At 38.6% G+C, this 23,757-nt stretch overlaps 2 protein-coding genes across 10 annotated transcripts in view; one reads left to right on the top strand and one right to left on the bottom strand.

The window, feature by feature from the left end:
* trioa (trio Rho guanine nucleotide exchange factor a) overlaps nucleotides 1–18,449 on the top strand; it is a 52,619-nt gene extending 34,170 nt beyond the window's left edge. For 2 of the 8 annotated variants that reach the window (XM_081377349.1, XM_081377346.1), the window contains 21 exons: nucleotides 2,057–2,152; nucleotides 3,117–3,265; nucleotides 3,352–3,418; nucleotides 3,503–3,606; nucleotides 4,192–4,261; nucleotides 4,350–4,439; nucleotides 4,583–4,675; nucleotides 4,768–4,818; nucleotides 4,890–4,967; nucleotides 5,059–5,250; nucleotides 5,356–5,536; nucleotides 6,235–6,989; nucleotides 8,533–8,780; nucleotides 9,361–9,493; nucleotides 9,591–9,618; nucleotides 9,717–9,879; nucleotides 10,391–10,512; nucleotides 10,617–10,695; nucleotides 10,920–11,120; nucleotides 11,202–11,340; nucleotides 15,055–18,449. In XM_081377349.1, the coding sequence (XP_081233475.1) occupies nucleotides 2,057–2,152; nucleotides 3,117–3,265; nucleotides 3,352–3,418; nucleotides 3,503–3,606; nucleotides 4,192–4,261; nucleotides 4,350–4,439; nucleotides 4,583–4,675; nucleotides 4,768–4,818; nucleotides 4,890–4,967; nucleotides 5,059–5,250; nucleotides 5,356–5,536; nucleotides 6,235–6,989; nucleotides 8,533–8,780; nucleotides 9,361–9,493; nucleotides 9,591–9,618; nucleotides 9,717–9,879; nucleotides 10,391–10,512; nucleotides 10,617–10,695; nucleotides 10,920–11,120; nucleotides 11,202–11,340; nucleotides 15,055–15,600 (3,585 nt within the window). In that variant the 3' untranslated portion in view covers nucleotides 15,601–18,449. The other 6 variants (XM_081377347.1, XM_081377345.1, XM_081377343.1 and 3 more) reach the window with 5 other exon arrangements.
* Nucleotides 18,450–21,140: 2,691 nt separating this feature from the next.
* The window catches only part of tinagl1 (tubulointerstitial nephritis antigen-like 1), a 52,029-nt gene continuing 49,412 nt past the window's right edge, over nucleotides 21,141–23,757 (bottom strand). For both annotated transcript variants that reach the window (XM_081377120.1, XM_081377121.1), the window contains exon 12: nucleotides 21,141–23,691. In XM_081377120.1, coding sequence (XP_081233246.1) covers nucleotides 23,527–23,691 — 165 coding nt within the window. In that variant the 3' untranslated portion in view covers nucleotides 21,141–23,526. The remainder of the gene's footprint in view (nucleotides 23,692–23,757) is intronic.

Below are 23,757 nucleotides of genomic sequence, written 5' to 3'. Positions count from 1 at the left end.
AGCTAAGAAGAAACTGCAACATTGTAACAAATTTAAGTCCTGTTTCAGAACAAAACAGACGTTCTACATGTGTGAAAATACCCTTAAAAAGATTTAAATTAGTAATTTATTATTAATATATTAAAATAATCTAACCCTAAATTAAAATGTTAAAAAAACATAAAATCATTATTCTTTTTATTTTCCCTCAATAACCTTTTTTTTTTAATGAAGAACTTGTAGTTCTTTAATTAGTTTAATATGTCAACACTCTCTATTTCTTTAATAAAGAACTCAAATATTGTGTTGAGAACCACTGGTCTATGTACTGTACACTGAACCGAATCCGAAATGCATGTTAATGTCAGTCTCAAAGGGGGTCCGAGAGAGATAGAGAGGCAGATTTTTCCTTGAGTAGAATGTAGTCTCTTGTAAAACGGCCACAATAGGATGAAATGCTGGAGTTTTAGCTGGTCTCATCGCTGCTCAAGAACAGCTTGTGACACTAATTTCTTTTTCTCTTTTGTTTTGTTTGGGCTGTATTGTTTACCATAGCATTACGTTGATTTGTGTCCTGTCTTTGTTTTATCTCAGTTCCCATATCTCTCCATCTGACTCCTCCCCTTTCTGGCCTCCCTCCTTTCACTTCATTTCTCATTGCTTTCTTTTCCCATAACCCCTTGCTTATCAAAGGACCTGAGACCCCCTTTCTTTCTACTTTTATTTGCTGCCTTTTTCGCTCTTGTTTTTTTTGGTAGAGATTTAGAAGCCGACCACTTCCTGAGAACTTTCACTTTGAAGTAGTGTTCTTTTAGAAGCAGATTCCTCATTTTGGTTTGATTCCGTTATTCCACTTTCATCTAGATAAGACTTCCTCTTTCTGTTGTTTAAATCTGTCTGATTTAAACTTAGAACACACAAAATGCCCTTACTCATCCTTTCATTTTTTTCTCTTCTAGTTTTCTACTTATTTTACATTTGTTGTTTTATATGCGATTTATGATTTAGCCCCATCTTTAATTGATTGTCCTCCTAACGCGCTGGTTTTTGATTGGACTGGGTTCCTCGAACGCGTTCAAATGCATCGCCGGTCAGAAAGACGTGTACAGGTATATCCGAATGTCGACATTAGGGAGCTGTGATTAGGTAGAAAGAGGGTCATGTGCCTTATACAATGACTCTGAATCTCAGAGCCCACTCTCACTCTTTACCTCTCTAACCAACCCTCCAAACTCGCCCATTCACACCCCTCCCCCCTCCCCTTTGTGCTTATCCCCTCATTATCCACTCTGCTGTCTGATTGGCCTGTAAAAGCTAAGCAGACCTGAGGCCACACCCAGACACAAATTGGAAAGTCTGGAAGGCACAGCAAGGGTGAGACTTTCTGCTGGATTTCCCTCTATTTCTATTTAATGAATGTTTTTGATTGCCAGTTTTCGAACCTAAAGTAAAGAAACCCTCCGCCAGTCTCAGGTGTCGAGCATCAAGCTATTGTCAACCTGAAGTTTTTTTTGTTTATGTTTTTAAGACCCCATGAAATGCAGCAGGTTTCTTTCCTCTGTTGACACATTTCCTATTTTGGTCTGTTTGGCTGCAAGACTAGGACTGTACATTTTAAATGCGTATATATCTTCTAAAAGTGTATTTTTGTCAATGCATATAGAGCTATCACACACCACATGGAATAAAAGCCATTTTGATTATATGGGGCTTTTTTTAATACAATCGAGATCAAAATATCTGTATTATTTTCGACTTTTCAAAACTGATAAACTGCACCAGAGACTGTTTGAGAGTGCAGATTTTGTACGTTTACAATGGTGTGATGCCAGACACATAATAATAATGTCATTACCATTAGTTACTGATGCATTCAACATAATGCAGTGAAGCTATTTTAACTGCTGTAATAAAATCTAAATTGCATTAAATGTCTTTGAGGGCAAAGACAATAAACTAGTGCCTAAATCCATGCCTGAATGAATCCTGATTACAGTTTAGCTCCATATGGCTCGTATTTCCTTTGTGTCATTTAGTTTGTCTTTTTTTCGCTCTTTCACTGTCTTTATCTCTGCAGACTTCTTCCCGTCTCTCCGTCCGACCCTCCAGTTCTGAGACTCCCAGCGCTGCAGAGCTAGTCAGTGCCATTGAGGAGCTGGTCAAAAGCAAGATGGTAAGAAGTGCACAGTTGTATGATATGGGTCCCAATCTTACACCGGCGCAATACAGCGATGTGAGGGTTTCTTGCTAGTTTCAGCCTGACGCAGTTATCATTTTCATGTCCTGCGCCACGTTGTTTAAATAGCAAATGCATTTGCGCCCACTTGTACGCCCATGGGCTGCTGGTATGTAAACGAGGTGTGTTCTGGCGCATTGTTGGCGCGTTGCTATTTTGAGGCAACAGAAATAGACTGTTCCATTGACCAACTGAAACCTGGTCTAAAGTCAATAGCGCAATATTTTTTTGGTTATTTAAAGAACGCGTTAGTAATGTGTACCTATAGGTGGGTCCACAACGCGCGTACACTCTGCTTATTAAACACACAGGGAGCACAGCAGCACACAAACATGCCAAATATTAAAAATAAAAGGATTACAATGGAAAAGATTATTATTGTGTACATAAAGATATGGTGGAGTGCGACTTGTCCCGTAGATGGTCTGCTTGTGCACTTTTACCTCGCGCACGAGCAGATCCGTTTGCGCTCTGGAGACGCGTTCGGTCTTTCCACTATCAAATTCCGTCATGTAAATAGCAAATCTGCCATGGCGTGAGCGCAACTGGCATTTAAAGGGAATGGGAGATGAGACTCTGAAAGCTAAAATACAGTAAACTAATTGTGTTCCTGTATTAACAACCTTTCCTCCTACCGCTGTACTAAATACGACTGTAAACAACTGGCAATAGCTGCATCTGAGCCCTGTTTGTTTGTTTGTTTAATTTGAAAATGTAAATAAAAAAAAATAAAAATAAAAAATAAGAATTTTACTAAAAATATATAATAAAATAAAAAATAAAACCACCTTGTCATTACTGTTATTGTTAAATATTAAACTTATTAATAACCAAGCATTATACAAGAACTTTTCAAGGATCTTACCCATCGTATTATTTGTCCGGTCTCATGTCCACACAGGCTCTGGAGGACCGGCCCAGCTCTTTGTCTGTGGAACAAGGGGACAGCAGCAGCCCCTCTTTCAATCCATCTGATAACTCCCTGCTCTCCTCCTCCTCTCCGATCGATGAAATAGAGGAACGCAAGACCGGCTTCCTCAAGAGACGCCAGTACGTCATCGTGCTCTCTTCCCTCTCTATGTTACTGTCCTCATCATTTTCAGCGCCTGTAACACACGTCTCTTTTCTCCTTTTAGTTACATCCTGCTGGAACTGATCGAAACGGAGAGGGACTATGTGAGAGATCTCAGTTTGGTCGTGGAGGTAAGTGCATACTATTCACTGGATGCTGAGATATGGACATGTGATCATGTGACTGGATGTGACACTGTGTTGTGTGTCCGGCAGGGCTATATGACCAGGATGAGGGAAGATGGAGTACCAGATGATATGAAAGGAAAAGACAAGATTGTTTTTGGAAATATTCAGCAGATATATGACTGGCACAAAGAGTATGTATCTAGTCTGTGATGTATTGTATTATGATTTCAAATTGTATTAAAGAAGACCTATTATGCTTTTTTTTGCATTTCCATCTTCGTTTAGTGTGTAGTATTGCTGTTTAAGAATGAAATAGGTCTGCAAAGTTACAAAACACTAATTCAATCCAAAAGAAGTCATTCTTCCTGGAACGAACATGTCACAATATTCCTCATTTAAATAATTCCTGACCAAGGCATACGCAGAATAAAGGGGCGGGGCCTGGTTAAGTTAGTTTGTAGTGTGTTGAAACTCACCGTTATGGTAAGGGGCGGGACATTTCCCAAACACGCTCGAACCGGTTGACCAATCACAACACACTGGTCCAGTCGACCAATCAGAGCAGGGGCTTCATAGAGACAGAAACTAAATAGAACGTTACTGACAGCTGCAACAATGTAGGGCATAATAGGTCCTTTTAATGATAGACACTGATTGGAAAAAAGGCGAATAAAAATGTTTACAGCATTGTCTGATAATTTAAGCAATTTTGTGGCTTCTAATTTCAAAACTATTTTGAAGAGAGATGAAACTAACTGCAATCTTTAATATTTCAGTTTCTTCCTGGGAGAGCTTGAGAAGTGCCTTGAGGACCCTGACCGGCTGGGCCCTCTGTTCCTCAAACATGTACGCCGCTTTTTAAGCAATCAATCAAACTTGTTCTTTTACTGTAATTTAACATTGTTCATACTCATGAACTTTTCATGCCTTTCAGGAGCGACGGCTGCACATGTACATTGTTTACTGCCAGAACAAACCTAAATCTGAGCACATTGTCTCAGAGTATATCGACACCTATTTTGAGGTGCGTATCTTAAATCTGGATTTATAAAGCTTGTGTGTCCTTATTACATGCATTCTGCATTAATATCAGTATACCACCAAATGTAAATCACATAGAACCTCATGAAACACTTCCAATGTCAAACTGAATCACCTTTCTTGCAGGATCTGAAACAGTGTCTGGGTCACAGGCTTCAGATCCCTGATCTGCTCATTAAACCTGTTCAGAGAATCATGAAGTACCAGCTGCTGCTAAAGGTTTGTCCATCTACCGCATCTCGCTGCTCTAGACCTATTGACAGATGTTAGTCTAATCATGATTCTGATGCGTTCTGTTGGTTTGTTTACAGGATTTCCTCAAATTTTCCAAAAAACTTGGAATTGATTCAGTGGAATTGGAGGTATTTTATTTCATATTTAAACATTATTCTTTTCAATTCTGTTCTTTACTGATGATGTTCTTGTGTTGTAGAAAGCGGTTGAGGTCATGTGCATTGTACCAAAAAGATGCAACGACATGATGAATGTCGGTCGACTCCAGGGATTTGATGTAAGAACTTGTTTATCTCAGTATGTTATTATCAAGAAGGTGTTTTACGTTTGAATGGATGGATTAAACTCATCTGATCGGTCTCTGACAGGGAAAGATCATTGCTCAGGGGCGTCTCCTCCTGCAGGACACCTTCATGGTGGCTGAACCGGACGGAGGCCTGCTGAACAGGATGAAGGAGAGAAGAGTCTTCCTCTTTGAACAGATTGTAATCTTCAGTGAACCTTTAGATAAAAAGAGGGGCTTCTCAATGCCTGGCTACCTGTATAAATACAGCATCAAGGTACAGGCGTCCTCATCTGTCTGTTTCTTGGGATCTAATTTCGTCATGATAAATGTGTTGAGAAGTAAAAGCCTAACTAAAAACATAATGTTTGTGTGTGTGTAGGTGAGCTGTCTGGGGCTGGAGGACAGTGTGGACGGAGACCCCTGTAAATTCGCACTGACCTCCAGAATGTCTAACAGCAGCAAAGAGGCCTTTATCCTGCACTCAAGCCATCCTGGAGTACGACAAGTCTGGATGCTGCAGATCAGCCAAATCCTGGAGAGCCAGCGTCATTTCCTCAATGGTACAGCAACCAGCAACACTTACGAGTATAAAAGTAGGTCTTTAGGTCGAGTCATAAATGATGTTTAACATGCATTTAATACAAACAAAAAAAATCTGAAAAAAGATCCATCCCCCTGTGATTTTAAGGGCTGAACAATTTGAAGAATCAAATGTGATTTTTTTTTATTGTTTTGCTATTTTAAAATGTGATTATTGTTGTAATTATTAATATTCATAAATTAATATTGTTATATATCAGTTTGCCTATAATAGTAATGATAAGTATTATTATTATTCAATAAAAAATTAACCAAAATAAGAAATTTATTACTATTGTATTAATACTTTCACTGTGAAATTAAAACAAAGATTAAAAATAATCCTTTAACAATGCCATTTTAAAATTACATTACTAATAAGCTTGTCTTAATTATTTTTTATAATTTATAAACATACTGTTATTCATTGTTAACTATTTTTCATTCATAAAACATTAACTTATTAACTTAAAATGTTACAAATATATTAGTATATGTAGACATTGATTATTATTGTAGGTTAATGTTAGTGTTATACGTTTTGTTCATTTTACGGCGATGTCTAAAGCTGTAACTAATGCTAACAATTTTGATTCATGATAAAAAGAATTATGCTGTCAGCTGTTGTGCTCGTGTGCAGTGAAGTCTCTCTCCTCACTAGATGTCTTTCCTCCTGCAGCGCTCACATCTCCCATAGACTACCAGAGGAACCATGTGGAGGGCCCTGGTGTCTCAGGCAGCAGTGTACAGGCCGGAGGGAACGGGGGTCAGGTGATGGCCCCTGGAGGAGGCGGAGGGGCCCCGGCTGGGTCGGGTTCCCGCTCTCGTCCCTCCCGCATTCCCCAGCCCTCGCGTTTGCCTCAGCCGCTCCGTCATCACTCTCCCGCCCTGGGGCCCGGAGCCCACGAGCCCGACGGCCTCGACAGAATATCAGGTATGTCCCCGAGACCTCACTCCAGGGGTCCCTCACCCTCTTGCACCACAGAGCCAGATCCAAAGGTGAAGGTTCCTGCGAGCCCTCACCCCAAACAGACGGACCCTACGGAAAGCGCTTCCAAAGAAAGCAGGGATGGAGCCTCTCCGGCCCAGATCCCTCGAGCGACAGTGGCCCCGCTAGCTCTGGTCAAACCCAGACCCGGAACGGTCTCGCCCATGGCCTCCCCGTTAGCCACCCCGGCTTTCAAAGACTCCATCCCACCCTGCAGTCCTGGGCCGAAGACGGGCGGCAGCTCCGGCTCGTTCTGGAGCTCTGTACCCGCCTCTCCCGCCAGCAGGCCCGGCTCCTTCACCTTCCCCGGAGAAGCGTGCGACACCCTGGGACGGCAAAATCAGAACCAAAGTCATCGGCATTCCACCCACAGTAAAGACGCGGACCGCATGAGTACCTGCTCTTCTGCCAGTGAGCAATCTGTCCAGTCCACTCAGAGCAACGGGGTAAGAGCCACACTCCTGCCCCGGGCCACCGCAGCGCTTCAGCTCAACTCTGCTCCTGTCTTCCCCTCATGAATGACTCTCTAACACACCTGGATTCTGTCTGATTTCTGCCTCTCCTAACCTGGTTTCTTCTCTGTGGACCTCCAACAGAGCCTTTTCTCTGCATCTCAGAAATCTAACCGTTCTGCTTCTGGCCAGATACTAACCGTTTATGGAGTTGTAAAACAAGAACTAGATTTTTTTGCCTTTTTTAAATCAAAAAATCTAAATATTAACCTCAAGCTACTTTCTTTGTGAGGTCTTTACAAGATGTTTTTCCGTCTGAGAATCAGCTTTTCTTAAGGACTAAAGGTGCAGTCACGTTTACTGTAGTTATGCAAATTTTTGCAGGTGAAATTCAGTCATTTTGATAGGAATCACCACAGTTGGGAGATTTCGCAGTGGGTTTAAGTTGATCACACTGACCAACAAAAAACTGCTTGGTTTGAAAGTGACTTCTGTGTGAGCTGTGCTTCATACATCACTACACCACTGAATGGGTCTTTTTTTTTTTTTTTTTTACATAGTTTCGCCAAAATTTAGCTAATGTGACCGCACCTTATGTTAATCTTACGAAATGAATGCTGGAAACATCCGTGTTAGTTTTGATTCTGCCTATCATGTGAGTTAGTTCAGAGTTTTAGATCTTTTTAACAGGCTACTGTAACTAACATGAGTTCTCATCTCAGTTTCTTTTCTGTTTCTTACCTTTTCTTTGACTGTTCTGGTTTACTACTGCATGTTTTCGATGCAGTGCACTTGCAAGGTTACATGTCAATCAAAAGTTGTAAATATTACTGTTGAGCATGGGAGTTATTATGGAATGTTTTGACATTATCAAACACCAAAAACATACATTTGTGTTCTCGATTTACTAGCCCTCATGTTCTGTATGGGGTCAAAGAGACCTCAAGACTTTTGCTAGATCAAAAAACTATGAGCATTGATGCATCAGGCTGAAATGAAGACTTAATCATATGAAAACTAATTATAAATATAATTTCAACTTGATAATGCTTTTAATGTCCTCCCTAACAAATAGTGCATTACATCTAGAGACCCAAAAACATTTAAAAAACATAAAAACAAGAATTTTCACATTATTTTCAGTTAGTGTACTTAAACTAAATTGTATTGTGTTTTTGTACAGTGTTGTTGCTATGTCAAAATTGACCATAAACAAACAACATTGTTACCAGAAATAATCACTTTTCTTTTTTTGTTAAGTACATGGCTGCTCTATGATAAAACATAGGGATAAAGCTTTATTAATACCCTCTTGCTTTTGATTGGTCAGTGGAACATATTACATATTACAAGGAAAAATATAAGGCGTTTTTCTAAATGACACATTTAAGTGGAACATGAGGGTTAATGTGGAAATATTGTCGTTTCACACGGGTAAACGCATGTTGTACAGTACAGGGGTTTGTATTAAAGGTTTAAAGTGTCTCTGGTACTAAAAAACCCGTGTGTGTGTGTGTGTGTGTGTGTGTGTCCACAGAGTGAAAGCAGCAGCAGCAGTAATATCTCCACCATGTTGGTGACTCAGGACTATGTGGCTCTGAAAGAGGATGAGATTAATGTAGGTCAAGGGGAGGTGGTGCAGATCCTGGCCTCCAATCAGCAGAACATGTTCTTGGTGTTCCGCGCCGCTACAGACCAATGTCCCGCCGCCGAGGGCTGGATCCCCGGATACGTGCTGGGACACACCTCCGCCATCATCCCCGACGCATCAGAGGGGACCATTAAGTAATAGCTCGCCTCTAACCGTTTACATAACACATGCTGAATCTTTCATAATGCAACAAAATCAAACACACTAGTTAACTGTTCTTTGTGTTCTAGGGGACCTATTATGCTTTGTTACGTTGTCACCTTTTTTAGTATGTGATGTTGCTGTTTGAGCATGAAAAGGTCTGCAAATTAACAAAACGTCACAATCTTCCTCATTTAAATAATCCATTCCTACACATAAAATAAAGTGGGCGGGGCCTGGTTGAGTTAGTTAGTAGTCTGATGAAACTCACGGTTATGGTAAGAGGCACGACATTTCCAAAATGTTTGAAGCAGTTGACCAATCACAACAGACTGTTCAGCCGACCAATCAGAGCACATTGTGCTTTTCGGAAGGAGAGGCTTCATAGAAAGCTGACTGGAGCTGAAACAATGTCAAATGTGAAAATTAAGGTGTTTTTTGAACATTCAAGCATGAAAACATATTCTATTAGAGCCCAAAATCAAGAGCCCATAATAGGTCTCATTTCATAAGTTAAACATTCGATATGTTATGCGACCATTATTTTTAACATAATTTGTTGCTTTCCAGTAGGAAATCATGGCATACATCCCTCCGCATTCGCAAGAAGTCAGAGAAAAGAGAGAAGGAAAATAAAAAGGAGGTCAAGCTGGAAAACGGATACAGGAAATCCAGAGAGGGACTAACCAATAAGGTCTCTGTAAAGGTAACACTAATAAAAACAAGCACAAATCTTTGTCTTGTCATTTTCTGGAAATCCTTCAGAAAGATGTATACTCAAAACTTTGTTCTCTATTTTGCAGCTTCTAAATCCCAATTATATCTATGATGGTAAGCTCAAAATGTCTCTTAAGTGAAATGTTCTGTTTGCTTAGAATTATAAATGGCTAATAAAGGGTTGACATGGATTGTTTTTTCTCTCCTCCCAGTTCCCCCGGAGATCCTCGTCCCACTGAGTGACGTGACCTGTGATAAAGGGGAGTGTGTCACTCTGAGGTGTAAAGTGTGTGGCCGCCCCAAAGCCACAGTCACATGGAAGGGACCTGATCAGACAGTACTCACGAACAACGGCCACTTCAGTATAGTCTACAGGTGCGGACAAACGGGACTAAATTGTTTCCGCAAAAATAAAATAAAATAAAATTGTCTTGCAACATTAGAGACATGCATATATTATTTTATTATTTTGGTCATATAACTATATATGTATTGCTTTGTTTATATATCTCACTTTAATATATCTATCACTTGTTAGATTTATGTTTTAATACCTGGAAGGGACATGATGGTAAGGAAAAAATATATTTCAATGCTCTCACAAAAGTTTCGTGTTCCCCCAAGACGCTTTGCATTCACTCGCAAAGAACTCAACGTTTTGTGAATGTACAAATATTTTGCGTTCCCCCAAGACACTTTGTGTGAGCTAACGAAAAAGCATTGACATATTTTTCCTCCCATAATTTTTCTTCCATCTCCATGTCCATTTAGGGGCCTAATATAAAGATGAATCTCCTGAATTACAAAATACTGATTTTATTCAATTTGATTTCATTGCAGTGATTAAACTAATCTAATGTTTTATTTTGCTCTCTCTGCACCACAGTGAGACTGGCGAGGCCACGCTGCGTATCGTAGGTGTGACCTCAGAGGATGATGGCACGTACACCTGCATCGCTACCAATGACGTAGGCAGTGTGGCATCATCAGCCAGTCTCAGAGTGTTGGGTAAGAATATGTTCCTTTTCAAACTGGCCTTGCAAAGTGTCTACCTGGAGTTTCAGAGGTTTAGATAAGCAAGGCTCTGAACTTAACTTGACTGTCTTTCACAGGAACTACCAGCGATGGAATCCGGGTCATGTGGAAAGACAACTTTGAGTCCTTCTACACTGAGGTAGCAGAGCTGGGCAGGTGAGACATGTGAGAATTTATTCACACAATTTTGATATCAAATGGATTAATTTATAAAAAACATTGTAAGTGACAAATTTGCTGCAAATTGGCTGCATTTTAACTGGAAGTTTGTTAGAAATTAAGGGTAGAGTACAGTTTTGTTTTAGTACATGCTAATATAGTTTATGGAGAATGGACCGTGGCAACATCGTGATTGTGATATTGTTGTTTCTCTCTCTTAGGGGAAGGTTCTCTGTAGTAAAACGCTGTGACCAGAGAGGGTCAAAGCGGACTGTGGCGGTCAAGTTTGTGAATAAGAAACTCATGAAGCGAGACCAGGTGACCCACGAGTTTATTGTCCTACAGAGACTCCAGCACCCTCACCTAGTCAGGCTACTGGACACCTTTGAGACCTCCAGCAGCTACGCACTGGTCCTTGAGATGTGAGAGCACACACACTTTAATATCTTTAATATTTCACACTCAAAGATGTTCCTGAGCTTCAGTTTGGTGTTCTTGCACAGGTCTGATCAGGGCCGTCTCCTGGACTATATTGTGAGCTGGGGGAACCTCACTGAGGAGAAAGTGGCCTTTTACCTCCGGGACATTTTAGAAGCTTTGCAGTACTTGCACAACTGCAGAATAGTTCATCTGGATTTAAAGGTGAGTGTACTTTTTTTTTTATTTTTTTTTTTATGCATGTTATTTTTTTATATATATCAGTCAAAAGTTTGGAAACATTACTATTTTTAATGTTTATTACAATTTACAATTTAAAATAATGGTTTTCTATTTGAATATACTTTAACATATAATTTATTCCTGTGATCAAAGCTGAATTTTCAGGATCATTACTCCAGTCTTCAGTGTCACATGATCCTTCAGAAATCATTCTAATATGACGATTTATTATCACTGTTGGAAACAGTTGAGCTGCTTAATATTTTTTTGGAACCTGTGATACTTTTTTCAGGATTCATTGTTGAACAAAAAAGTTACAAATAACAGCATTTATTCAAAATAGAAATCTTTTCTAACAATATAAATATTTACCTGTCAATTTTTATCAAATTAACATCCTTGCTGAATAAAAGTATTAATTTCTTTTAAAAAAGGAAAGAAAAGAAAATTACTGACCCCCAAACTTTTGAATGGTAGTGTATATTGTTCCAAAAGATTTCTGTTTTAAATAAATGCTGTTCTTTTCTAACTTTTTATTCATCAATGAATCCTGAAAAAGTATCACAGGTTATAAAAAATATTAAGCAGCGTAACTGTTTCCAACACTGATAATAATTAATCATATTAGAATGATTTCTGAAGGATCATGTGACACTGAAGACTGGAGTAATGATGCTGAAAATTCAGCTTTGCATCACAGAAATAAATTACATTTTAAAGTATATTCAACTAGAAAATCAATATTTTTATCCAATATATTTGATCAAAAATACAGAAAAAAAAGTAATATTTTGAAAAATATTACATTTTTTTTTCTGTATTTTTGATCAAATAAATGCAGGCTTGGTGAGCATAAGAGACTTCTTTCAAAAAAACTTCAATAAAAGTAATTTTTCAAAACTTTTGACCAGTACTGTACATATGTGTGGAAATGTAGTATTTCTTATTAGCCTTTTTATGATTACTATTTTTGTATCATTTTTATGTAAAGCACTATGAATTACTACTATTAAATATGCTATATAAATAAACATGTTAGGGATGCACCGATGTGAAAATTGTGGCCGATACCGATAACCGATATTAATATTGCTGTTATGGCCGATACCGATATTTACCGATGTCGATATCTCTGTATAGAAAACAAATTTTAATGATTATCAAATAAAGAGCTATTTTCCAAAACACTTTTTTTTTTTTTACTTTAGAAATGACTAATATTGGGCACCTTTACCTGTATGCAAAATATGTCACACATACGACACACATGCATTATATTGCATTGCATATAATGTGTGCTGGTCAACATGTCTAAAATTAAGAAACCCTTAGAAAACAGGAAAAAAAAAAACAGGAACATTGTGTACAATTAAGATAGGCTACTTAATTTTTTATTCCAATATCCAAATATGATACTAAATAGCACAGGGAAAAGGGCTTCTATTTCTGACGTGCTGTCTTTGCCTTTGAACACTGCACATTTTAAACAGGACACGCATTAGCTGAATAAATGTTAGCCAATACAAACATATTTATAGAAAACAGTTGACAATGAATAGACAGGAGTCCAATAATAGCATAACGAATCACTTATTCTAAAAATAATAACAGGCTATTTAAGACGAATCCGACATAGGCTATGGGCTGTTAACAGTAAAACGTCCGTCATTTAACGAATTTTAAAAACACGGATGGATAATACAAAATGCTTTGACATTTTGATAGAAAAAAAACGAGCAAGAACAAAATTTAAACTTAGCCCGTCAATTTTTCATTTTACAATTATCTTCTCTCTCTGTGTGCGCGCGTCCGTGTTTGTGTGAGAGAGCTCGCGCAGCACTGATACAACGCCTACTTTTTAATACATAAGTAACGAATGCGCTAGTTTTCATACAAAATAAATATGTAACATAATTAGGTAGGCTACTTTAGTTATTATTAACACAATAACGTAACACATGAAGGCTACGTTTCTCAACACTGAGAATTAATAAATAAACGCCTGTTTCTCCACTCGCGCTTATCAGTAATCCACAAATCACACGTGCGGTCACTTTTGAGAAAAATCAAATCCGAACGGGTATCGAATATCAAACAATATATTCAAATATCTACGAGTCAAAAAACGATCAATCAAAAATGTGTCATGAAGAAGGAAAAAACATTAGTCGCACTGGACTGCGTTAACAATGTTACTGACGGGACAGTTCTCCATTAGCTATACGGACGTCCGTGCGGCACTAAAAGACTGCTTTAAAACTTTCACAGAGACCTCAAACAGAAAGCACAAAGCCTGACTTTAAATTTAATTTCGTTTTGTATTAATTGTATCTTAATTTTGATCAATGTTTCATCAAAAATAAACAAGAAGTAAATATTAGAAAATATTTAATCAGGACATTGAGGCGACGGCGCGTGAATTGAAGCGCGTCTCAAATGAACCGAAACCTACCTGCCTCACAGACCTGAGACATAGCCTATATAGAAAGCTTGAAACATCTATTTTTAAACAGAACAAGAAAGAAAACAGACTGTTCTCTGCTTATGTCATCTGTATGAAATGTGTATTTCTCTCAGGCGCGTTCACTACTGCTAAGATCACGAGTCAGCATCAGTAACTTCATCTTCAACTTCACACGTCAAATATCGGCCTGTTCACATCGGCCCTATTTTGACATCGGACCGATACCGATGTGTAAAAAAAATGAACATATCGGCCGATATTATATCGGCGGCCGATATATCGTGCACCCCTAAAACATGTCTTAAAGAATTAGTTCACCCAAAAATGAAAATTCTGTCAGTAATTCCTCACCCTCATGTTGTTCCAACCCCGTAAGACTTTCGTTCATCTTCGGAACACAAAGTAAGATATTTTTGATGAAATCTGAGAGCTGGATCACTCCTCCTGCAGGCTTATGGACACTATAACTTACTGGCCCAGAAAATGTATTAAAGACATGTTAATATAGTCCAAGTGACTCCAGTGGCTCAATCTTAAGTTTATAAAGCGACGAGAATACTTTTTGTGCGCAAAAACAAGCAAAAATAACGACTTTATTCCACTTTTCATTTCCTTCTCTCTGGACCTCGAGTTTTTTTTACGTAGTGTAATAGCGTAGCGCGTCTGTGTTGCACGTCACCACGTATCACACATGACCAGAGTCGCCCAATAGTGAGCCTACGTGGTGACGTGAAACACAGACGCGCTACGCTTAAACACTACGTGAAAAGACTCGAGGTCCAGAGACAAGGAAATGAAAAGTGGAATAAAGTCGTTATTTTTGGTTGTTTTTGCGCACAAAAAGTATTCTCGTCGCTTTATAAACTTAAGATTGAGCCACTGGAGTCACTTGGACTATATTAACATGTCTTTAATGCATTTTCTGGGCCAGCAAGTTATAGTGTCCATAAGCCTGCAGGAGGAGTGATCCAGCTCTCAGATTTAATCAAAAATATCTTCATTTGTATTCCGAAGATGAACGAAAGTCTTATGGGGTTGGAACAACATGAGGGTGAGGAATTACTGACAGAATTTTCATTTTTGGGTGAACTAACCCTTTAAGTAAATTATTTTATTTAACAGTTAGTTATTTATATTTTATTTGTCATTTAGCATGCTAATTAAATATTAATATTATAATATTAATAAAAATGGATTTTCAAAGCGATGCTAATTTCCCATTTTCTGATCAGCCTGAAAACCTGGTGGTGGAGCAGAGCGTGTCCCAGCCGATGGTGAAGCTGACGGACTTCGGTGACGCAGTGCAGCTCAACTCGACTCCTCACGTTCACCCTCTGCTGGGAAGCCCAGAGTTCGCAGCCCCCGAGCTGGTTCTCGGGGACCCCGTCTCTCTCTCCTCTGACCTGTGGGGTCTGGGGGTGGTGACGTACGTGATGCTGAGCGGGGCGTCTCCGTTCCTGGACGAGAGCGTGGAGGAGACGTGCCTCAACATCTGCCGCCTGGACTTCAGCTTCCCCGACGACTACTTCCAGGGCGTGAGCCAGGCGGCGCGGGACTTCGTGTGTCTGCTTCTCAGGACCGAACCCTCCAAGCGTCCCCCGGCCGCCGCCTGCCTGCAGGACCCCTGGCTGAGACCCGGGGGGGGCCGTCGCTCAGCCGAGTGCATCGACACCTCCAGACTCATTTCCTTCATCGATCGGCGCAAACACCAGAACGACCTGCGGCCTCTCGGAGGCATTAGAGCCTTCCTGCAAAGCAGACTTCAGCCCAGGATCTGACCCAGAATCATGATCTCATCCTCTTTCCCATGCCAATTAAGAAGACTTTAGTCCTGAGCCTATCAAAATGTGTGCTGACAACCATATCTGCCAATCAGAGCCTTCGTCAGCAGACGAGATTTAAGATTGATAGTTCTCTCCCAGTTTGCTGCTGCCTTGTTTCCGATTCAATTAAGACTTGTAAGCAGAGATTAAAACAATGGAACATAAATATAAATATATATATATATATATATATATATATATATAAATATATATATAAAATATTTCTTTGATTTGCTGAATGATCAACAAATCTACACAGGTGGACTGATATTTTGTGTAGAACAAGAGTACCTGCACAAGCGTGGTTTTTGAAGAAAGCGATGCCAATGCGATTTAGCGAGGAGAACAAGTTTTTCTCTGTGTTTTGCCTGAGCCAGAGAGCAAGCGGCTGTTTCTGTGCTTTCACAGTGTTCGACTCGGAACATTTCTTAACGAACCTTTAGGGAAAAACATTTTCAGGTACATCTTTCAATAAAAACCGTTACATCGACTCAGTCTGAATGAACGCAACACACAAATCGTCGAGAAGCGTTTTAAGTGGAAACTTGCTTTGGTCTCTTTGTGTAATTAGTTGCTTATTTCAACGATGATGATGATGATGATTGCGCCACATTTAGCTGCGGAGTTTTTACAGGCTGCAAGTTCAACCTCTTTTTTTATTTACTACGACTAGAACAAATTGTGTTGTGCAATCTGCAGATGTATGCGCCTTATTCTGTACTATGTTTCTTTCTTTCTTTTTTTAAATGCAATGTCACATGGGTGGAGATACACAGCCACAGGGCGGCGGGCGTCTGAGCGGATCGGCTTCAGACACGACGACTGAATACTGTAAATGCACTCACGGTGTTTGTTTCCGGTTCTTACCACGTGCAATGTTGCAGCTTCGATGGTTTATGCAACTGTTTATGAAGACATCTGTTAAACCTTTAATAAAAACGTAGAATAGCACGTATTTGGTGCTGTTGTTTATTTAATCCGGTCTTTTTCAGTAAGTATTAAAGCCCTGTCATCCTTACGGGGTTGTTGTCTACATGGCACTTACGCTAGTCACTTTTCTGTTGATATACATATTGGTATGCCAAAGCTCTCCATGCTTTATGAGAATTAGTTTTTCTTCTTCTTCTTTTCGATCCCCTACACACGTTTGACTCTTTAAGTTATACGCTGTATAGCTGTGACTGGTTGTTTACATGAGTTTTTCATAGCTTTACAACAGTTTTTCTTCATCTATTTTCCATGTTTCTGAAATGCACCTCCCGTTTAGACTAGGCAGTCCTTGACATTGATATGATTTCGTATAGCAAGATATCATGGACAAAAATGTGAAGCCTTTAAATTATGATATTTATCTCGTCATATAGATAGTTTTAATGCAGATGTAGGTCCTTTTTAGTTTTAAGGCCTCAGTTTTTGGTGACCGATTAGTCGTAAGAAGCTCTCAACAATTGAAATCGTCACTGGAATGCCGTTGGTATGCGGTCTGTAACCATTGGGCGGTCGTCCTCATTTCCAGTGATCCTCACGTCATTCATCAGTCAACTGTTATCTTTGAGATTTTGAAGAGTATTGAAATGTTTGATTGGTGGGCAGTGACTCCTTCCCGGTAGGAAGGAGCATTGTTGATTCATCTGTATAGACCCATATAATGTCCCCTAATTTATTTGTCATTGTAAAGTTGTACAGATGCCTTTACAGCGTGGGAACTTGGACTGGATACTTTTTTTTTTAAAAAGTGTTTCATTGAATGTCTAATTTTAGTTCTGATCTCATTGTATTTTAATGTATGTATTATCATTTTAGACTTGTTTTATTTGGATTATTTTATACTTTTTGCATGTGTATATTTCTTTGTACAGAAACCATAAGTGTTTACGCGATATGTGCTGTAAATATTTTCAGTTTTGTCATCATTATTTTGGAATTAAACATATGGAACATTCTCATGGCTGCTGTGCTTGGTTTATTCTGTTTCGGAGTTTGTCGCACTGATTGACAATAATGTAGATTTGTAAACACTATTTAAAGTTTTGAATGTTCAGGTTGGGAAGGGAGAACCGCTTCCATTTATATATAAATAAAATTTCTAACCGCAGTGACGCAATTACTTTACCAATTGGCGATTGCCTCTTCTATTTATAAGGCGGGACTTACTCCGCCATTTTGAATGTGTTTTCTCCATAGACAGTAAAAGAAATGGACACAGCGACCCCATTGGATTCAAGGAAAAAAGTGAAGTCAATTAGAAGCACTCACTTCCTGATGGCTTGACGACGTAGATGTGACGTGAGCAACCTGTCTGTCTTCTACTAGCTGTGCCAAGAGAAATCTGAATCATTCCCTTCCGAAACTTGCAGAGACGGAGAGTGTGAGTAGGAGGTGTCCATGAGCTAGGAGCAGGAGAAACTTTTGCTAAGTATTCTGATTACAGGGTTCCCACGGGTCATGGAATTTCTGGAATGTCATGGAATTTGAAAAGGTCTATTCCAGACATTGAAAGTCAGGGAGTTTTATATATTTTTTGTCCAAGTCATGGAATATCAGGGAATTTAGTTTGTTGCTTTAAATTTTAGTTTCCATTTATCAAAATGTAATTTTTCTATAACGATTTTTTTATCGCGCTGTTTCACACATCTTTCTACGGAGCCCCTGAGGGGACCTTTGCAAAAATAATAATACAGACTTTGATTTGATTGTCTGCTATATATTTGCTTCTCATTTATTAAATACAGGCAATTGGTTGATGAAAAATATGTTAAAATTAAGATTCAATTTATAGAAAATGAAATTCACTTTAAAGAAAGGCTTTCTACAAAACAGAACAGCTCGGTGCTCCGCAAAACAGCAGCCTGTTTTGCCGTTCATTATAGGTCATGGAAATTCATCTTTTTAGTCAGTGAAAGTCAGGGAAAAGTCAGGGAATTTGACATTTGGTTTAGAGTGGGAACCCTGTGATTAATTATTTTGTCATTTTGCCTCCATGTCTCCCCGATTGCCCGCGAGCTCCTCCTCCTGTCCATATGGTAATTACTGTGCGACAGAGAGTCGCGTGGTTATGACACAATCGTTAGCCTATATTTAACAAAAACTGCTTCTAGAGGGCCCTAACATTAGATACAAGGTAATGGAGCCTTTTATACATTTGCGTGTTTCTTTAAAAATAAATAATGGATAAATGGAGTCTTTAAACTCCTCAGATGTAAAGTTATTCGCTGTCAAAGTGACGCCAAAATGAACGGGAGTCAATAGAATGCTAACAGCAGGTGATGGTCTGCTAATCAATGGCGGCGCCGGGGAAGCTTCAGTTTCCGGCTGATGGATTACCCCCTTGATTCATTTGTGTGTTTATGAGTGTATCCAGGGGCGTAGCAACCGGGGGGGACGGGGGGGACACGTCCCCCTCACTTTTAGAAACCGGTGATTCTGTCCCCCGCATTTTTTTTTTTTTTTCGGACAAATGCCCTGATTAAAACAATTTTTAATATAAAAATAAAAAATAACCAGGCAATCACCGAAAACGTGTGTGGATGGATGGATGCGTGTGGAGGAATGGATGATTCTGTTTTATTTCATTTGATGTAAGTGGCGATTGATAGCCTATAGTTGATAATAATATAGGCCTAATGTGCGCTGTCGAGGCTCGTGAAGTTATAACATTTTAGGAACAATATAGCCTAGTTAAGAAACAATATATAGCCTAGGCTACACACGACCAGCTGTTTTCCTGAATGCCATCAAGATTGAAACCGTGACTGGTTTCATAACAGTTCAATAAACAAACAGTTAAAATTAACTTACATTAATTTTACTTGATGTACTCAAAAATGTACTCACTTACATTTTAGTCGCAATGACTGTTTTTGCTCTGTTTCATCAGCGAAAATAGTCCCAAACAAAGATCACAGCAGAAGGCGCATCTCACAGCAACACTCGTTGCATTACTGAATGATTCAGCGTTTTGAACAAATCGGTTGAGTCAAAGATTCAATTACCCATTCATAAACTGCCTCATTCTGAATAAATCAGCCGTTTGAACGAATCGTTTGAATGAATGACTCAATGACTCGCTCATTAAGACGGTCGTCTGCCGCCTCCTACTGGCGGTTTAGTTTCATAAAGTATCATTCTTTTCAACATTCCTTATTTGTATATTCAAAAATATTTAAAATAATCTAATTTAATACAGTTATAATTTTTCAATGTAAATTATTTAATTTGATTGGTAACAGCCTAGTGTCTTATTATTTTAATTGAATATATTGATCAAATTTAAGAATTTAAAATGAAAGATGGAGCATAAAATTAGGGGGAAAATGCCTTTATAAAAGGTACAAAAAAAATTGTGTTTTCAAACAGTGATGTAATGAAACATTGACAATTTAAGTTTGAAGGGAGAAAAGCCTCTGTTTAGGCTATAAGGAAATGTAATTTTGCCAAAAGAAGAACTTTTATTTTAAATAAATGTTCATTTTAAATCAGCCTACTTCAGTGTGATATGTTACCATAATTTGAATAATTTGATACCAGAATTTGAATAATTGTAATGTGATGATCAGATGCAGATATCTAAATCAGAGAATATCATCGGGCGGTTTGTGGGTGGATTATTTATTTTTAACAGTGGATTTGGGTGACTCAAAGTGCACCAGATTAATGAATTTATCTTTAAAATGTACAAAATTTTCTTACGGGGGGGCATGCCCCCGGACCCCCCTAGAGGTACCAAGCTCCACCAACAAAAATAATGTGGGAAACACATTAGGGTATATGATGATCTACAAAAAAATACACATTTAATTATCTTATTATTAAACATTATTAGGATTTTACCACCTCCGCCTCGTTTTGAGCCAGGAAAATGAACATCACCTTTGGGTCACATCCTATGGTCACATACAGCTTTTGTCCCCCCCACTTTTATAATGGCTGCTACGCCCCTGAGTGTATCTAAAGTCTTTTGCTACGTCCCAATACGTCTACTTATACTACGCCCTAAAAGTATACTCTTTTTGTGAAGGAAAAAGTAGATACTTTTGAGTGTGAACCAAAAGAGTACACAAGCTTTGGGACATATCACGTGACGCCATACAATTGTTAACGGTTGCCAAATATATACATCTATGAACGGTTGCTCTCTGTCGCATGGTCGCATCCTGTCACAGTAAACTGGCCAGTCAATCATCTTGTCACAGTTAAAATCCTCCACATTTCACGTCCTACCGTATTGGAGAGAAATGCAGCAGCACATTGGTCTTTCATGAGGAGAACTCTCCTCATATTAATGCATAACGATGCATTTAAAAGTGAATATGGCCGAATCTTAATAAAACTGATCTTTATAAAAGTCCGTGAATCAACGAACAAACTGTTTTCAACTAAAAACGGATTTATGATTATGACTCCCTCACACTTTTCGATGTCGTCTTACCTACAGACTCGCTTAAAAAAAAAAAAAAAGTTCTGATATTAGGGAGAAGAGACCATGAGGATGTAAGTGGGCTGTATAGGACTTTTATTGCATCACACAGATGAACACTACAGTGGTTTGCATTGTGTACAGACAATACGAGGAACATGATAACATTGCACAGTAGTAACCAGCGATGCATTATTTACAGACAGACCTTGATCTTAAATAACACAGTATTCATTCATAATTACAGAACTGGAAGAACGAACTGAAGAATGTGTCTAAATGAGAACGATCCAGCTTGGGCTCAAATCAGTGTTACCTGTAAAATCTGGCAATATTAAGACATTGAATATTCATATTATATGATGGACTCATCTGGCTGTATATAAATGCTTTATCTAAATGGGAACTTCTTGCATGACTAATAGAGAACACATTTAACCGAATGCTAATGGGCAGAATTTAGCATCTGTTGCTGAATTTATACTGAGACTTCCTGAAAGTCTTCCTGTCTGTGAGAGTGTATTGCTGAATCAAATGCCTGTCATGAGGCTTTTGAATTAGTCATGTCACCATAATAATGACGTTATCATTATCAGAGTCAGCAGATGGGTTTGCTCTGGCGCATGCATGATAATACAGTCTGCTGTGTTTATGCCCAAGCAGCAATATCTGTCTCACGCTTATTAACGCACATTTATGTGTAGGTGGATAATTGAGAAGCAAACATGCTCTAGTCTATGATGTCTTGTAATATTGTAGTTTTGCCTGATTTACATACAGTAGCGAGACAGTAATACAGCATTGTACTCAAACCCATGTTCACTTTTGCCCTCTTTTACATTTCGAAAATCTCATTTTTAAGATTTTTCCTTTTTTCTTTAAATACAAATGGTCATAGTAGTCAATTAAATAATTAAAAAAAAACAGACACAAGAACAAAAAATAAGATTTATGTCAATGTTTGTGTACAATCTTGACAGAGTACAATAAGACTTTGAGAGAGCAGGTTAAATTCTTACACTGAATCTGTGGTATTTTATATATATATATATTTAATTTTTTCCAGCACAATATAGCCAACACATTGTAATCGTTTCAACCAAAGGTCTTGGTGATAAACCATTGGTTGTTTTTTGCTTTTGCATATTTGACCTTGAGGTCACTATAAGCTCCAGGTTTCATGACCAAACCCACTTCCAGACAACTTAATTCTTGAGGATTAAAGGGTCATTCAAAATTGCAGTAACTGGTGGTCATTTTTTGGTCTAATAAGCATAAAAAAAAGTATTCTGGTTAGTTTTCTACGAAGCCCTGCACATGATATGCAGGAAAAATACGTATATCGTGGCCAAAGTAATTAGTTTCCACAATTTACTAAAAAGAGAGAACAAATTCTTAATCCATGGACACGATATATTACAGATGTTTCCGCCACGTGATAATAAATAAGGAAATTGTGACTTTTCTTTCATAATTGTGAGTTTATAACTCACAATTCTGACTATATTTCTCACAATTGTGAGATATAAACTCATAATTGTGAGAAATAAATAAGTTATAACCCACACTTCTCTCTTCATTTCTCAAAGTTGCAATTGTGAATTAAACTCTGAATTGTGAGATATGGACTCGTAATTCTGGAAAAAAAAAAAGTAAAATTTGTGTGAGAAAAAAAGCAGTTACCTTTTTTATTTCTTTAATCCGTGGCTTCTAGTTCTATTCTAAACTGAGAGTGACTTAACAGTTGTTTTGAATTGTGAAGAACGTTTTTAAGTTTAAGTTCAGCCAACTTAAAAGAATCAGATTTTGAACATAGACTAGAGTGGTACTTCCCATCTTAAAATACTTAAAAGTAATATTTTAAAAACCTTAATCTCAATGGAATGCAGAGAACTGTCTTTAATCTAGGGAATTTTTTAGAATAAATTATTGGTCCTAAAATCCTTCTTCTTCCTCCATTCTGGTGTTCCTCCATCCCTCTATCCCTTTAGCAGGATGTATGAGTGCTGCCTTAGTGTGTGATGATTCCCAAAGGTAAGGAAAAACACAGAACATAAGACTCATCCTAATATCACTACGTTAGACATTTGAGATAGTTATATTATGATGCTGAGCGTGTGCTTGTGAAGTGTGTCTTTGGATACTGAGTCCTGAGAGCGTCTGAGACCTGTGGCTGTTTGTTATTTGAGGTCCAGCCAAGGAGTGTAACAAGCCGGTTTCCACCAATAAGACGATATTCGCCATATACACAAATTAGAGTTTTACATTCCTCCTACTAGTCATCAAAAGGAACCAAAACTTTAGTGGAGATGGACAGCACTGTTTATGCATGTGGTGTGAAGAGATATTCAGAAGGCACTGGGGTTTGGTGGAAACCAGACTCTAACAAACCTGCACAAGACCTGACTGACTGGTTTACATCATACAGTGAGGCGCCAGAGATCCCTCTGCAGATCTCCAGATCTCTACTTGCGCCGTCCGTGATGATGATGATGGTTGTGCATGTCTTCCATGGTGACTCTGCCCCACACGCCGATCACAAACGCCTCAATCTCGCACTCGTTTACACCACGAGCAATGCGGAAGTAACCGTCCTCGCCCCAGTTCTTCCCCCATGAATTTGCTCCAATCTGTGATTAAAAATGTGCAAAAAATGTGTAAAAGCTGCTGGTGAACAGAAAATAAAACTTCAGCAT

Source organism: Scardinius erythrophthalmus (genome assembly GCF_964197995.2).
Source record: "Scardinius erythrophthalmus genome assembly, chromosome: 10".
NCBI classification, from domain to species: domain Eukaryota; kingdom Metazoa; phylum Chordata; class Actinopteri; order Cypriniformes; family Leuciscidae; genus Scardinius; species Scardinius erythrophthalmus.
The sequence above is the reverse complement of the archived record's forward strand: the minus strand, read 5'-3'. Positions and strand labels throughout refer to the sequence as shown.